Below are 17100 nucleotides of genomic sequence, written 5' to 3'. Positions count from 1 at the left end.
CCTATGCACTTGGAGATCTGAGATGATTTGATTGGTATAAGCAATATGGTGAGACTTCCACCTAGCCTATCAGAGGGCAAGATGGAGCTATGATCATATTATTATCACCTGTCAAATCTCCAAGTGCTTAGGGTGGATTTGGGATTGGGCCTTGGACATCTGTGGGGGAAACTTCTTTATTTGGTCATAATGTCATTTTGGTGACCTGTGACTGCTCTCCCTCGCTCCAGATGCACTCAGGCTCCTCAGAAGCTGAGGAGGAGAATGACCCAGATGGTTCCTTTTCATTCCGAAGGAAAGCAGGCTGTCAATATTATGCTGTGAGTATAAATGACTCCATCTGATAAGTTTATTATACATTTACACAAGTTCATTTTGTACCCAAAATCTGTACATTATACACTATATGACCAAAAGCTTGTCAAACATCTCATTCCAAAATCATGGGCATTAATATGGAGTTGGTCCCCCCTTTACTGCTGTAACAGCCTCCACTCTTCTGGATAGGCTTTTCACTAGATGTTGGAACTAGGGATGCACGGTATATCGGTGAACATATCAGAATCGGACGATATTAGCTAAAAATGCAAACATCGATATCGTTCTGATGTCTAGTAACGCTGCTGTTAAAAACCGATGTCAAAGCTACCGCGCATACCTATATGACGTAATGATGCCACGTAAAAGTTTGCACTACACGTGCAACACAGCATTCCTAACCTAGCCCACACAATGTCTGCTGTGTGGACCGAGCAGTCATTTGAAAGAGTAAGAACATATTAGCGAGACAGCTCAAAGACGAAATCCAGTAAAGCCAAGATAATGACGTTCATTGCCCTTGACAATCAACTGTTCTCTGTCATGGGTGATGTTGGCTTTCGCAGACTGGTTGAGCACCGGTACACACTACCAAGTGCGCTATTTTTCAGATGCTGCCCTACCGGAGTTGCACAGTAATAGCATCACTGCTATTAGCTTCATTACATGCATACTATGGAATGCCGTTTGGGACTTTGCGTGTCAAAAAAGATATACACAGTACAGATACTTGTTGTTCGCCTACTGAAATTGAACTTCAGTTCATGAAAAATAGCTAGGCAGCTACTTAACCCTGTTGCCCAAAGCTAATGTTATAAGCAGCTAGCTAGCTTCATCTGGCTAGTGAGACTCGACGGGACCGGGTTATGTGTTGTGAAGCTAGCCACAATAAGGATTAGACACAATAGTGGAATTTGCGGTTTGCCTTCAAATTAGAGGTATGTCATTGACAGTGATCCAAATTAATACAAATAGTAGAATTATGCTATACTTTTGTCAACATTGTCGTGTTGTTTGACACGTCAAATAGTGTTGTCAAAAAAGATGCGTCAAATAACACTATTTGACATGTCAAACAACACGACAATGTTTCAGTAGCTATAGTTAGCTAGCTAACTATATAGCTGTCATCTAAAATAACCGTAATTTATAGGAGTTCTTATTTGATTGTGGTCGGACCCTTCTATGTAAAGCTAGCCACAATAAGGATTAGCCACAATAGTGGACTTTGCGGTTTGCCTTCAAAATAAAAGTAAAGCATAATTCTACTATTTGTATTAATTTGGATCACTGTCAATGCCATACCTCTATTTTGAAGGCAAACCGCAAATTCCACTATTGTGTCTAATCCTTATTGTGGCTAGCTTCACAACACATAACCCAGTCCTGTCGAGTCTCACTAGCCAGATGAAGCTAGCTGGCTGCTTATAACGTTAGCTTTGGGCAACAGGGTTAAGTAGCTGCCTAGCTATTTGTCATGAACTGAAGTTCAATTTCAATAGGCGAACAACAAAGGGCTACCTAGCTAATACTTACAAGGATTCCTAAATCATTGCTAAGAATAATGAAAATGACTGCAGTTTCTACTGGTCACTGTTTTCAGGGTGGTTGTATTGGTGCTAGCTAGGTACCAAGCTAAAGCTAGCTACTCCAGAAGTTGCGGTCGAACAAATGATGCTTTATTACCAACGCGGTATTGTAAACATATCGTTCGTGGCTGGTGTTTGCAGACTTTTTTGTACAGCTTTGACAGTGCTACTGTATCTTTTTTGACACGCAAAGACCCAAACGGCGTTCCATAGAAATCCTGGTTGAGAATGAAACGACTGAACGAAACAGCACAGCAAGTAAGTGAAAAAAATAGGTTTTGATTATGTTTTACTGGTAATGGGGACATGCGTAAATGCCAACAAAATAACTTGTTGGTGTGTGTAACCTTTATTTAACTAGGCAAGTCGGTTAAGAACAAATTCTTATTTACAATGACGGCCTGGACGATGCTGGGCCAATTGTGCGCCGCTGTATGGGACTCCCAATCACAGCCGGCTGTGATACAGCCTGGATTTGAACCAGTGTCTGTTGTCAAGCCTTATGCAGTGCCTTAGACCGCTGTGTGTGTGTAACTATTTAACTGTACTAGAATGCTTAAAAGGCCGCAAACATTTTAAATATGTTATCGGTATTATTTATTTTGTCAAGAAAAATATCGCTATCGGCCAAAAATGTCATATCGGTGCATCACTAGTTGGAACATTGCTGCGGGGACTTGTTTCCATTCAGTCATAAGAGCATTAGTGAGGTCGGACACTGATGTTGGGCAATAGGCCTGGCTTGCAGTCAGCGTTCCAATTCATCACAAAGGTGTTCGATGGGGTTGAGGTCAGGGCTCTGTGCAGTCCAGTCAAGTTCTTCCACACCGATCTCGACAAATCATTTCTGTATGAACCTCACTTTGTGCACGGGGGCATAGTCATTCTGAAACAGGAAACGGCCTTCCCCAAGTTGGAAGCACAGAATCATCTAGGATGTCATTGTATGTTGTAGCGTTAAGATTTCCCTTCACTGGAACTAAGTGGCCTAGCCCGAACCATAAACAGCCCCAGACCATTATTCCTTATGTGGCCTACCACTTCGCGGCGGAGCCGTTGTTGCTCCTAGACATTTCCACTTCACAATAACAGCACTTACAGTTGACCGGGACAGCTCTAGCAGGGCAGACATTTGATGAACTGACTTGTTGGAAAGGTGGCATCCTATGACGGTGCAACGTTAAGTCACTGAGCTCTTCAGTTAGGCCATTCTACTGGCAATATGTCGATGGAGGTTACATGGCTGTCTGCTCGATTTTATTCAACTGTCAACAACGGGTGTGGCTGAAGTAGCCGTGTCCACTGATTTGTAGGGGTGTCCACATACTTTGTGTATATTTGTTTAATTCAAAACAAAATGCAGGAAGTTGAACATACACGTAATCATATTGTCCCTGTGGCATTCTGTCTGGCCATGTATTGTAACTTGCATTATAAATAATATGCCATTTAGCAGACGCTTTTATCCAAGACTAGTTAGTCATGAGTGCATCATGTTTTTACGTGTGGGTGGTCCCGGGAATTGAGCCCACTATCTTGGCGTTATAAGCGCCATGCTCTACTGAGCTAGAGATCATGTCTAAAACTTGTCCTATGTCTAATGGCTCCTCCTGTGTCTGTCTCACTAGTCTCGGTTGGACCACGGTGGCAGCTGGCCGTGGGTCAGTCCGTCAGAGGGAGGTCTGGGAGACACTCGTTACCGCTACTGCCTCACCACCCTCACCGTGCCACCACGCTGCCTTGGCATGGCACGACGCCGCCTGGGACGGGGGGGCAGGTAGGTTACTGTAGGGTAAAAAGGGCAATCTGGGATTCAAACGGAGGGTTGCCACTGTTTTGGTAAACAGCTGAGTGATGGGGCAGGACAAATATAACCACTCTCCAATTCATATTAAGATCTGTTGATGTGAGATCAATTTAATAGTTTTCTGGGACCAATAGCATGAATGAATGCTTTGCTAACAGAAGGACTTAACCCTGTTCTCTCTCCCTCAGGGTTTTGCTGGACAGGGCGCACACAGACTTTGACAATGTATTTCATGGGCTGGACTCGGAAATGCTTGACCTGCCTGTCCACTCTCCAGTCACAGACAAGTTTGCTAGTACCTCACAAACAAATACCTCGGACAGAACCTCTTCTTCTTATTCTTCCTCTTCTGCGGACCTCAATCGGATACTGTTAAACATTAAGTCGAGCCGATGGAGGCACTTTAGGCCCCGGACACTATCGCTACACGACGAGGACAACACAGTCACAGATCCTTTGTTCAGGAGGCTGGGCAGGAGCCAGAGTCACATCACCTCTACCCTGGCTGGCACCACTGGCCCCCTGAGAGGAGCTAGCCCTACGGCCCCCACAGCTGGTGAGTAAGGCCTGAGGTTATAGGGTTATCTGCACGCACATGCACGGCGTTCCATAGACAAGCACACAGTCCGTGTCTATACACACACAATTCCATAGACAAGTACACAGTCCACGTCTATACACACACACACACACACACACACACACACACACACACACACACAGTCCAAGTCTATATATACACACACACACACACACACACACACACACACACACACACACAATACTAGCACAAAAGTCACTGAATCATGTTTTTTTTAACTAGCTATATGAAAAAGGAGCGACCCTGACTTTGGTAGGTGTTTTAGAAAGGCAATTGGAAAAGTCTACAAGCATGAAATTGTTGAAGACGTGTTGGATTGATTTTTTTCCCCTGCGACCCCTGCTTTTTTGCTGCTGATAGTCTACTTCCCGAATGGCAACCTATTCTCTATAGTGCACTAGGACCCATAGGGTCTGGTCAAAAGTAGTCCATTATATAGGGGGACATTTTGGACACACCCTTAGTTGACCACCACAGTAATAGATTGTCTCTTGTTCCTTTCATGGTGGGGACAAGGTTGTAATGAATGATCAATTTCCTTCATGACTGACATTTGAATGGCTGTGATGTTGGGCATTCATGTGGCGTGGCCTTTCACAGTCAATGAAACGTGTGATCCAGGACCTCTATTCCTGGCGGTGTCAGAAGAAGCCTACAAAAATTTCCATACTCCAGCCACCCAAGTCATAGACTGCTCTCTCTGCTACTGCATTGCAAGCGGTATTTCTTTTTTTAATCTAACTAGGCAAGTCAGTTGAACAAATTCTTATTTACAATGACGGCCAAACCGGACGATGCTGGGCCAATTGTGCGCCACCCTATGGGACTCCCAATCACGGCTGGATGTGATGCAGCCTGGATTTGACCCAGGTACTGTAGTGACGCCTCTTGCACTGAGATGCAGTGCCTTAGACCGGAGCGCCAATTTCGGGATCAAAAGGCTCCTGATCAGCTTCTACACCCCCCAAGCCATAAGGCTGCTGAACAGCTGATCAAATGGCTAACCGGACTATTTGCACACGTATATTGATGCCTCACACAGACACACTTTCATACTTCACATAGGCTGCTGCTACTCTGTTTATTATCCATCCTGATTGCATAGTCACTTTTACCCCTTCCTACATGTATACTGAACAAAAATATGAACGCAACATGTAAAGTGTTGATCACAAATGTTCTATATATACAAAAAGCTTATTTCTTTAAAATGTTGTAGACAAATTTGTTTATATCCCCGTTAGTGAGCATTTCTCCTTTGCCAAGATTATCCATCCACCTGACAGGTGTGGCATATCAAGAAGCTGATTAAACCGCATGATAATTTTGTCATACAATGCCACAGACGTCTCAAGTTTTGAGGGAGCGTGCAATTGACATGCTGACTGCAGGAATGTCCACCAGAGCTGTTGCCAGAGAGAAATTACCATTCAATTATCATAAGCCGTCTCAACGTCGTTTTAGAGAATTTGGCAGTACGTCCAACCGGCCTCCCAACCGCAGACCATGTGTAACCACGCCAGCCCAGGACCTCCACATCCGGCTTCTTCACTTGTGGGATCGTCTGGGGTGGTGAGGAGGAAGGGCTTGGCTCCCCAGTAGGTGGGCCCAGTCATGTTAAATCCATAGATTAGGGCCTAATGAATTTTTCAATTGACTGATTTCCTTGTGAACTGTAACTCAGTAAAATCGTTAATTGTTGCGTTTATTTTTGTTCATTATACATATTACCTCCACTACCTCGTACCCCTGCACATTGACTCGGTACCGGTACTCCTTGTGTAGAGAGGGCTCGTTATTTTGTGTTACTGTCTCCTTTTTATTTTATGCAAATGTTACGTTTTTAATTCTGCATTGTTGGTTAGGGGCTCGAAGGTAAGCATTTCACAGTAAAGTTTACACCTGTTGTATTCGGCGCATGTAACAAATAAAATTTGACTTTAAATATATTCATAACGTGTGTTTGTGGACAGAGGAGAAAGGGATGCTACTGATTACAAAGTATCGTATTGTCCCAAATGGCACCCTATTCCCTATATAGGCCCTGGTCAAATGTAGTGCACTAAAATAAGGTTCCATTTGGGATGGAACCATTGTCCTTTCTACTATCCCATGGGTTCCACAATGATCAATCAGTTTTCATAGCATAGTACCGTTTCACAAGCATTCAAATTGAACCCTTTCTTGGCTCGATGTCACTGCTCACAGTGATCTCACTCTGAGGTGCTGGACAAATGTCAGCCTATTGATTTCTTCCAGAATTGTCATTGTATGTCAGTTGATTGTTTGGAAAGGTATTTGTTAATATTGGATGGCTTTGGTTTTAAAGATGGACTCATTTTTGCTGTTATATTACCTTTTGCAATCGGTTTCTGGCTGTGAGAATGAATGAATGAATGAATGAATGAATGATCTAATACTTTGTCCTATAGTCAGACCAACATTTCATTGTGACTAGTTTGGTGTTAGATAGGTTGGCCTCCTGATCCTAACCCCATTGGCCATGGCTCCTCTAAGGGTCAGTGCTGAGGGCAGAGCACATACACTCAACATCCAGTCTCAGCTCTGAGATGAGGGGGGGCCTCAGTGGGAGTTAAAGCCAGGAGATGGTAGATGTCCAGAAAATACCACTGCTGAGATCTGATTGAATGACCTACAGCCAGGCCCTGCCCTCTGTCCTTCCCCTAGTCCCTGGCTATCACGTCCCCCACAAGCATCATCCCAAACTGCACCCTATTACCTAGTTAGTACTTGTATGGTAGTTAGTACTTGTATGGGCCTTGGTTAAAAGTAGTACACTATATGCAGAAGGTAACATTTTGGTTCCAACTGCGCAGCTCCCCCGGGACTGCCAGTCAGAAGAAATATCAGAGAGAAGCACGAGAGAAGAACTTCACTCAACTTTCTGGGGTTTTCCCCCTTGCCCGTGGAAACCTAACATAATAAAACAAACCCCATCAAAATCCATTTGTTAAAGCTAGAGATCTTTTTTTATTACATAGGCTGCGTCTCAATCACCACATCCGCCAATATCGCCCTTCCGCATCTGTGCTGAAAGGTAGCAGAACTAGAGTGATGTTTATCAGAACATGAGACATCCCGAAAATTGGTCTTCTCACAAAATGGCGTGTGGTGTCCAAACGGTTTGGCCTAAACCATAATGAACACTATTGAAAGATGACTGATGAATACGATGGTGTTCTCCTTTTTGCTCTTGGACGCCCACAAGATTCGTTTGAAGTCGGTATAGCCTTTTCTGCCAATTTCTGTCTGTAGCAGCCTCAAGACTTGTCTGAAGGTCCCGGTGCCATTTTGAAAAATGAATGGAAGTGTATATATGGAGATAGTTTAGTGCCTAAAATAAGGGTTTATTTTGTTACGTTACAGCCTTATTCTAAAATAGATTTTTTTAAATCCTCAATCTACACACACTACCCCATAATTGTTGGAGCAACGTGTACCTAAGAGATTATATGCAACGCAGGACAGGCTAGATAAACTAGTAATATCATCAACCATGTGTAGTTAACTAGTGATTTATGATTGATTGTTTTTTATAAGATAAGTTTAATGCTAGCTAGCAACTTACCTTGGCTTCTTACTGCATTCTCGTAACAGGCAGGCTCCTTATGGAGTGCAATGTAAAGCAGGTGGTTAGAGCGTTGGACTAGTTAACCGTAAGGTTGCAAGATTGAATCCCCAAGCTGACAAGGTAAAAATGTGTCTTTCTGCCCCTGAACAAGGCAGTTAACCCACCGTTCCTAGGCCGTCATTGAAAATAAGAATGTGTTCTTAACTGACTTGCCTAGCTAAATAAAGGTGTAAAAAATAAATGAAATCTGCCATTCTGATTAATCAGTCGACCTCTACCTTATATAGACAGGTGTGTGTGCCTTTCCAAATCATGTCCAATCAATTGAATTTAACACAGGTGGACTCCAAGTTGTAGAAAATCTCAATCATGATCAATGGAAACGGGATGCACCTGAGCTAAATTGCGTCTCATAGCAAAGGTTTGTGTAGATTGAGTACACTTAAAAAAATATTTGATCCACTTTAGAATAAGGCTGTAACATAACAAAATGTGGAAAAGGTCAAGGTCTGAATATTTTCTAAATGCACCGTACTTAAAATTGTTTCCTGATTTTTGTATATAGGACAGACACGTCAGAACAAACTTTTTGGGGGAATATGTTATTCAGTGTGTTTCTATTGGCTGACAGCGGTAATGCCAAATTCAATGTTTCATCCAATAGTTTTTTGATACCTTAAGGGGTCTTAAAATTCAAAATCAAATATAAATAATCCTTGGTATGACCATCTTAAAACAATTCCATATGTTAGTGGCTAATGTTGCATTGGTTCTAAGCTTTCAATGCAACATTCCAGAAACAAAAGGAACTGTGCAAAACTTTGCATGCAAAACTATGGAAGACATTTTGTTGTAGGCAGGACACATCAGAGTAGGATTCCATTGCATTGACAGTCAACTCAGGCCCGTAGTCTACACAGATCGGTGTGTCGTAACCAATCAGAGCTGCAGTAGGCCTATATGCAAATAGACCATTGCCATAATGCCTCTGTGCCATTCACTTTGAACTGGACTGTTTACAGTATGAGCAGTCGTGAGTAGATGCGCTTGTTTTGAAAGTGAGAGCTGCATGTAGCGACGTGGGCACATTTGTTCATATCATTTACTAGTTAGGGAGTTGAAAGCCCAGTTATAGATAATTTGTAGTCAGCAATGGGGCAGTGATTGCTTCATACAAGAGTACAGAACATGTACATTTCTAGACCTATGTGAAAAGTGAGTCGGGTAAAGAGCTTATTTTTGTTCTTAAACAGGTAGTGTTGTATTTTGAGACTGGCTTGAATAAGCTAAGTAGCCAATGGGCACAGGGTAGCGTAATAATGTTATGGGAATACTAATGCATTTTATTTTGTAAAGGGGTTTCTTGCCTCAAACAACACGTTCAGTCACCTCCTTGTCTGAAGGACAAGTGGATAAACAGGTTAATGTCAAGCCCTGCATGGTTTTTCTCTCAAAAGTCTCATGGAATGTAGGCCTACATTGAACACCACACATTGGCTGCTACTATAGGCTGAATGATAGAACAGCTATTTCCATGTTATGGGATGCATTCCCCATTGTTTTTGTGATGCTAGGCCTACATTATGATCATCCACAGTAGCCTACTTGACCACTGTCTGAAACTAACTTAAAGCGGGTTCAGCCTCAGTGTTCACAGTAAACGCACGCTAGAAGTTGCACAGAATTTTCACAATGTTCAAGTTTGTGCTCGGCAGACCTGAAATTTGCACAGTGACAAAAAGATTGGACGGAAAATTGGTTGCACCCCATATTGATGTGGCCGATCCGTGTGACCGGTTCTCTTTTCTCTCTCTGTGTTTCCTACAGCTTTCACCGCCCAGCAATACCAGCAGCATCAGGAGCAGCTGGCCTTGATGCAGAAACAGCAGCTTGAGCAGATCCAACAGCAGCAACAAGCCAACAGCGCCACCTCCACTGCCAACAGCACACAGGTTTGCCTGCTCTCTGACCTGGGCTGCTCAGTATTCGATTACTGATCTAGGAGGGACCGGATCCTAGATCTGCACTCCTGATCTTGAGATGCATGTTACATATAGCTCCTGTCTCTGTCCATCTCAGGTAGTCTCTTCAGTTTTGTGTTAATAAGTTCTTGTTGTTCCCCTCTTCCAGGTTTTGGTCTCCAAGATGTTAGATTCTGCCAGTGCCCAGTTTGCTGCAACTGCCCTGGTGACCACAGACCAGCTGCTGGCCTTGAAGGCTAAGGATGAGGAAGGGCCAGGCAGTGGGGTCAACGGGGTCCTTTCACCCTCAGGTAACATTGACTGCACCAAAGCGTTTTGTATTAAAAGAAGAGCTTGAAAGAAAGGAGAAACTCGCACATTGCGTTTGTAGGTATCACTTTGGACTTTGAAAACTGACCAATGCCATAAGGCCGGTATGTAAGCTAAAAAAAAACAAGTCAATCCGGTAAGGGCAGTGTGCAAGTTTGTCTTTTTCTTTCAACATATCATCAAATAATTCCCCCGCACCTGCAACAAGTAATCTCACACCTGCAAGTGCTTTTCCAATTAAACGCAGAGCTTTCACAGAAGCAAACAAAAGGTTGGAACCGATCAAAGGGGATACTGCTTGTATAGCTTCAGCAAGTACCATTCAGACGTAATGATTTGTGTTCTGTTCTCCCTTCCAACAGGTGTCTACAAGGGCTTGCACCTCACTAGCACAGCATCTCCGTCGCCTGCTGCCCCCACCCCTAGCCCTCTGACCACCACTACCCCCTCCTCCCCCTTCCTCTTGCCCAGCACTTTCAATAACGGCACCCCCACACCCACACCAATGCTGCCAAGTCCACCGCCACTCAGGTCCTGATGGGGAACAACAACCACCTCCGTCTGAGCATGTCCTCCCCCGGGGGTCCCGCTGGGGGGGCCCTCACCAAGCGCCACATACCCCGGACACTAAGCCACGCCCACGTCGCTGTGTCGTCATCTGCCTTAAAGCTGGCCGCCACCGCTAACTGTCAAATTCCCAAGGTCTCCACAAACACCCCGTCAATGGACATGGTGCCAAGGTGAGAGAGGGGGAGGGAATGGATGTGTGTGTGCCTGTCACAAATGGCACCCTAATCCCTTTATAGTGCACTATTGGCCAGGGCTCTGATAGAGCTGTAGTATACTACAGAGGGAATAGAGTCCATTTGGGACACACTGTAGAGAAATTGACTATTACTTGGTGTTCAGATCACCGTAGCTTAAACTGCTGATTCAGGAATATTACCTACCGGTCCGTTTGAGTCAATAATGAATGTAGATATTGTTGAACAGTCTCTGATTTGTTCATATTTTCTCTCCACCTGCATCCAGGGAAAATCAGGATCAAGACAAGCCAGCACTAAACAGCATATCGGACAACACAGTGGCCATGGAGGTCACGTAGCCTCCGAACACGGGCAGGACTAAGGGCTCAGCCGGGAACTCATTTAGGTGCTATGCATCGTAGAGTTGTGAATGCAAGAGGCAGTGGTATGTGCTCACACAGCATGCAACACTGTCTCCATGGCAACTGTTGGGACTTAATTGCAATGCTTGTCTTTTTTTTTTTTTACTGTTAATAAGATATCAACGTCTGTAAATTATGAATATGGCAATTGTAAGTACAGTAGTGCATATTTGTAATACCCTACCACCCTTGTATATAACATTACTTGAATACAGAAATTGTTCATTTGTGATGTTTTGCACTTGGGATTAAACATTTTCAAAAGACAAACTGCAAGTGGTGTGAGGAGTTGTACAACAGTGTGTCGTCACGTCAGTGCATGGTGTGGAACCTGCTGTTATCTATTTATTGTGCAGTGTTTAGAATTTTTTTCAGTTCGTTTTTAATTATTTGTAAACTCTTCCCTCATTGGTTCCCGTGCTGTAGTCGATGTGTTTAGGTAGCTATGAACTTCTCTGTATTTTGTGTATTGTGAACATAACCAGGCGGTCCTCACTCACAGATTCCTGGTTGTTGGTTCATGTGGAAACAAATGATGACATGCATTCATACAGAGTTGGTGGCTGTGGGTAATCGGTTGCTTAAGATCTTCCATTTTTAATTGTTTTTGAGACAAGTAACAAAATGGGGATGAAGTTCTCAAAAGTCACTGCTGTCTGACTTATCTAAGCACTAGTTTGTTTGGGTTAATGCTGCTTTTATGATTTAGCTCTGGTTTGTTGTCGGATTACCTGTGTTTAAGATGCCTTCCCCAATTATTTTGTGAATTTTTATTTTTGTATCCCCCTTCCGTTTTCTGATAATGATTGTATGCTCCTTAATGAAACTTCATTATTTTGTTACTTGTTGATGAAATATAAGGGAGAAGAATGCAGTAACTGTTTGACTACATGTATCATTCCAGTTTATACATAACGAAAAATTTATAAAAATACATTTCTTTGCTTTTAAAATAATTCTCCTGAAGGCTGCCAGGCCGAGGTAAACGAGTATCGGGTGCCTTCCTTTTGGAAATACAAGCTCTCTTCTGTGAAGAGTACGGTACTTAACAAGGCTACTGGTTAGTTTTTGTACCACAATCTGAATGCCCATTCCAATGGCATCATAATTGATCCATGAGGTTTTTTCTTTGAGACCCTCTAAATGAAAGAAGAAAAAATCCTCCTGAATTCTCACAAATAAAACCCAGGGCATTGTTTGGACCAGCATGTCTTGTTTTTTGTCTCAAATTCACATTGTCCCATGTGTTCATGGTAGGCTGAAGTTACCCTAGACACTGATCTTGGTTCAGTTTTGCATTTTCCCCACAAATGGTTAAGGTTAGAATTGGGGGAGAGGAAGCTGATGCTAGATCTGTACCTAGAGGAAGCAGGGTTGTATTCATTTTGCAACTGAAAACAAGGTCGCATTGGACAAGTTCTGGTAGATCCCTGTGTTTTGGTCGGTTTGCTATTTGAGTGCGACCCTGAGCTTAGTGGTGATGGTTTACTCTAAACTGTACAGTTTAATAGGGATTTGTTGGAATTGGTGATAATGACATACCAAACATTTGTGTCCCAAATGGCAACCCTATTTAGTAAACCAATTTTTTACCAGGCCTCAAGCCGACAAGGTGAAAAATCTGTGCCCTTGAGCAAGGCACTTAACCCTAATTGCTCCTGTAAATCACTCTGGATAAGAGCGTCTGCTAAATGACCAACCATTTTTCCCAAACTCGATCCTGGGGACCCAAAGGGCTGCACGTTTTGTTTTTTTCCCCTAGGACTACAACTGATTCAAATCAAAGCTTGAGATCATTAATTGAATCATATGTGTAGTGTTAGGGCAAAAAACAAGACGCGCAGCCCTTGGGGTCCCCAGGACAGAGTTTGGGAACGCTGGATTAAAATGTAATAGGGCTCGGCTCTGGTCAGGAGTGGTGCAGTGTACAAAACATTAGGAACATCTTCCTAATATGGAGTTGCACCCCCTTTTGCTCTCAGAACAGCTTCGATTTGTCGGGGCATGGACTCTACAAGGTGTCAAATGTTCCACAGGGATGATGGCCCATGTTGACGCCAATGCTTCTCACAGGTGTGTCAAGTTAGCTGGATGTCCATTGGGTGGTGGACCTTTTTTTATTTAACTTGGCAAGTCAGTTAAGAGAGAATTCTTATTTACAACGACGGCCTACCGGGATTAAAAACACAAATCACGACAAGAAAGACAACACAATACTACATAGAGACCTAAGACGACAACCTAGCAAGCAGCAACACATAACACAGCATAGTAGCAACACATGGTACAAACATTGGGCACAGACAACCGCACAAAGGGCAAGAAGGTAGAGACAGCAACACATCACACAAAGCAGCCACAACTGTCCATGATTGTGTCTTTGAAGAGATTGAGATGAAACTGTCCAGTTTTGAGTGTTGAAGCTCGTTCCAGTCACTAGCTGAAGCGAACTGAAAAGAGGAGCGACCCAGGGATGTTTGTGCTTTGGGGACCTTTAACAGAATGTGACTGGCAGAACGGGTGTTATATGTGGAGGATGAGGGCTGCAGTAGATATCTCAGATAGGGGGTTTTATAAATAAGCATCAACCAGCGGGTCTTGCGGCGGGTATACAGAGATGACCAGTTTACAGAGGAGTATAGAGTGCAGTAATGTGTCCTATAAGGAGCATTGGTGGCAAATCTGATGGCCGAATGGTAAAGAACATCTAGCCGCTCGAGAGCACCCTTACCTGCTGATCTATAAACGATGTCTCCGTAATCTAGCATGGGTAGGATGGTCAGTTTGGCAGCTGGGGTGAAAGAGGAGCGATTACGATAGAGGAAACCAAGTCAAGATTTAACTTTAGCATGCAGCTTTGATATGTGCTGAGAGAAGGACAGTGTACCGTCTAGCCATACTCCCAAGTACTTGTATGAGGTGACTACCTCAAGCTCTAAACCCTCAGAGGTAGTAATCACACCTGTGGGGAGAGGGGCATTCTTCTTACCAAACCACATGACCTTTGTTTTGGAGGTGTTCAGGACAAGGTTAAGGTTAGAGAAAGCTTGTTGGACATTAAGAAAGCTTTGTTGTAGAGCATTTAACACAAAATCCAGGGAGGGGCCAGCTGAGTATAAGACTATTATAAATGGATAAGAGAGCTTCCTACTTTCTGAGCTATGTTGTTGATGTAAATTGAGAAGAGCGTGGGGCCTAGGATCGAGCCTTGGGCTACTCCCTTGGTGACAGCCAGTGGCGGAGACAGCAGATTTTCTGACTTTATATGCTGCACTGTTTGAGAGAGGTAGTTGGCAAACCAGGCCAGAGACACCAATACTCCCACAAGAATGGAATGGTCTACCGTATCAAAAGCTTTGGCCAAGTCAATAAAAATAGCAGCACAACATTGCTTAGAATCAAGGGCAATTGTGGCATCATTGAGGATCTTTAAGGATGCAATGACACATCCATAACCTGAGCAGAAACCAGATTGCATACCCGAGAGAATACTATAGACATCAAGGAAGCCAATCAGTTGATTATTGACAAGTTTTTCCAACACTTGATTAACAGGGCAAAATAGAAATAGGCTTATAACAGTTAGGATCAACTTAATCTCCCCCTTTATTTAAAGGATGAACCGTGGCTGCCTTCCAGGCAATGGGAACCTCCCCAGAAAGGAGAGAGGTTTAAAAGGTTGGAGATAGGCTTGGCAATGATAGGGGCAGCAACTTTAAAGAAGGGTCTAAACCAGATGGTTTTTTGGGGTCAAGTTTAAGGAGCTCCTTTAGCACCTCGGACTCAGTGATTGATTGCAGGGTGAAACTTTGTAGCGGGGCAGGAGAAAAAGAGGGAGAAGCATCAGGGATAGTCGCGTAAGAAAGGGTGGGAGATGAGGAAATGTTGGACGGGCAAGGAGGCATGGCTGAGTCAAATAGGAATCCTGACTAAATGAAGTGGTGATTAAAGAGCTCAGCCATGTGCTTCTTGTCAGTAACAACCACATCAACACTAAGGGACATGGGCAGCTGTGAGGAGGGTTTATTCTCCAGGTCTTTAACCGTTTTACAGAACTTCTTGGGGTTAGACCCACAGAGAGAGAACTGCTCCTTAAAGTAACCAACTTTGGCCTTCCGGATAGCCTGAGTGCACTTATTTCTCATTTGCCTGAACGAGAGCCAGTCAGCCTGAGTATGCATGTGCCAAGCCTTTCGCCAAATGCAATTATTGCAATTACTCTGTAAGATCACGGTCGAACTAGGGGCTGAACCTGTTTTTAATTCTCATTTTCTTTATGGGGACGTTTGTTAACAATACCACTGAAAATAAAAAAATTGTCTAGCAAATTCTTGATACACACAGGAAACTGTTGACCTGCAGTGTTGCAGTTCTTGACACACTCAAACTGGTGCGCCTGGCACCTACTACCATTCCCCGTTCAAAGGCACTTAAATCTTTTGTCTTGCCCATTCACTCTCTGAACGGCACACACACAATCCATGTCTCAATTGTCTTCAGACTTGAAAATCATTTAACCTGTTGCCTCCCCTTCATCTACACTGATTGAAGTGAATTTAACAAGTGACATTAATAAGGGATCAAAACATTCACCTGGTCATTCTGTCATGGAAATAGTAGGTGTTCCTAATGTTTTGTACACTTAGTGAATAGGGTGCTATATGCACACCACGAATGAGCAATGTTCAATCAGTGAAAATATATGTATATACACACACCAATATGACACGGGTACATAATTATACACACAAACTCCTAAAGTATACAGTGCATTCGGAAAGTATTTAGACCCCTTGACTTTTTCCACATTGTTATGTTAGCCTTATTCTAGAATTGATTAGATTCAAGAAGAAGAAAAAACAATCTACACACAATACCCCATAATGACAAAGCAAAAACATTTTTTTTTTTTTTTTGGTGGAAATATTACATTTCCATGACTATTCAGACCCTTTACTCAGTACTTTGTTGAAGCACCTTTGGCAGCGATTACATCCACAAGTCTTCTTGGGTATGATGTTACAAGCTTGACACATCTGTATTTGGGGAGTTTCTCCCATTCTCTGCAGATCCTCTCAAGCTCTGTCAGGTTGGATGGGGACAATCTCTGCACAGCTATTTTCAGGTCTCTCCAGAGATGTTCGATCGGGTTCAAGTCTGAGCTCTGGTTGGGCCACTCAGAGACTTGTCCTGAAGCCACTCCTGCATTGGCTGTGTGCTTAGGGTGATTGTCCTGTTGGAAGGTGAACCTTTGCCCGTCTGAGGTCCTGATCGCTCTGGAGCAGGTTTTTATCACGGATCGCTCTGTACTTTGCTCCGTTCATCTTGCCCTCAATACTGACTTGTCTCCCAGTCCCTGCTGCTGAAAAATATCCCCACAGCATGATGCTGCCATCATCATGCTTCACCGTAGGGATGGTGCCAGGTTTCCTCCAGATGTGAAGCTTGGCGTTCAAGACAAAGAGTTAAATCTTGGTTTCATCAGACCCGTGAATCTTGTTTGTCATGGTCCAAGAGTCCTTTAGGTGCCTTTTGGCTAACTCCAAGCGGGCTGTCATGTGCCTTTTACTGAGGAGTGGCCTCCGTCTGGCCACTCTACCATAAAGGCCTGATTGGTGGAGTGCTGCAGAGACGGTTGTCCTTTTTGAAGGTTCTCCCATCTCCACAGAGGAACTCTGAAGCTCTGTCAGAGTGACCATCAGGTTCCTGGTCACCTCCCTGATCAATGCCCTTC

General features: G+C 43.6%; 1 protein-coding gene across 1 annotated transcript in view; it reads left to right on the top strand.

Moving 5' to 3' along the window:
* The window catches only part of LOC106599517 (enhancer of polycomb homolog 1), a 41373-nt gene extending 28802 nt beyond the window's left edge, over positions 1-12571 (top strand). The window contains 8 exon segments of the mRNA XM_014190795.3: positions 231-320; positions 3536-3684; positions 3903-4270; positions 9735-9859; positions 10038-10179; positions 10561-10692; positions 10695-10938; positions 11231-12571. Of these exon segments, the coding sequence (XP_014046270.3) occupies positions 231-320; positions 3536-3684; positions 3903-4270; positions 9735-9859; positions 10038-10179; positions 10561-10692; positions 10695-10938; positions 11231-11303 (1323 nt within the window). The 3' untranslated portion in view covers positions 11304-12571.
* Positions 12572-17100: the final 4529 nt, after the last annotated feature.

This window comes from Salmo salar, chromosome 03, assembly GCF_965601325.2.
Source record: "Salmo salar chromosome 03, fSalSal1, whole genome shotgun sequence".
Lineage (NCBI taxonomy): Eukaryota > Metazoa > Chordata > Actinopteri > Salmoniformes > Salmonidae > Salmo > Salmo salar.
Note: the sequence above shows the minus strand (reverse complement) of the source record. Positions and strands in the feature narration are given on the sequence as shown.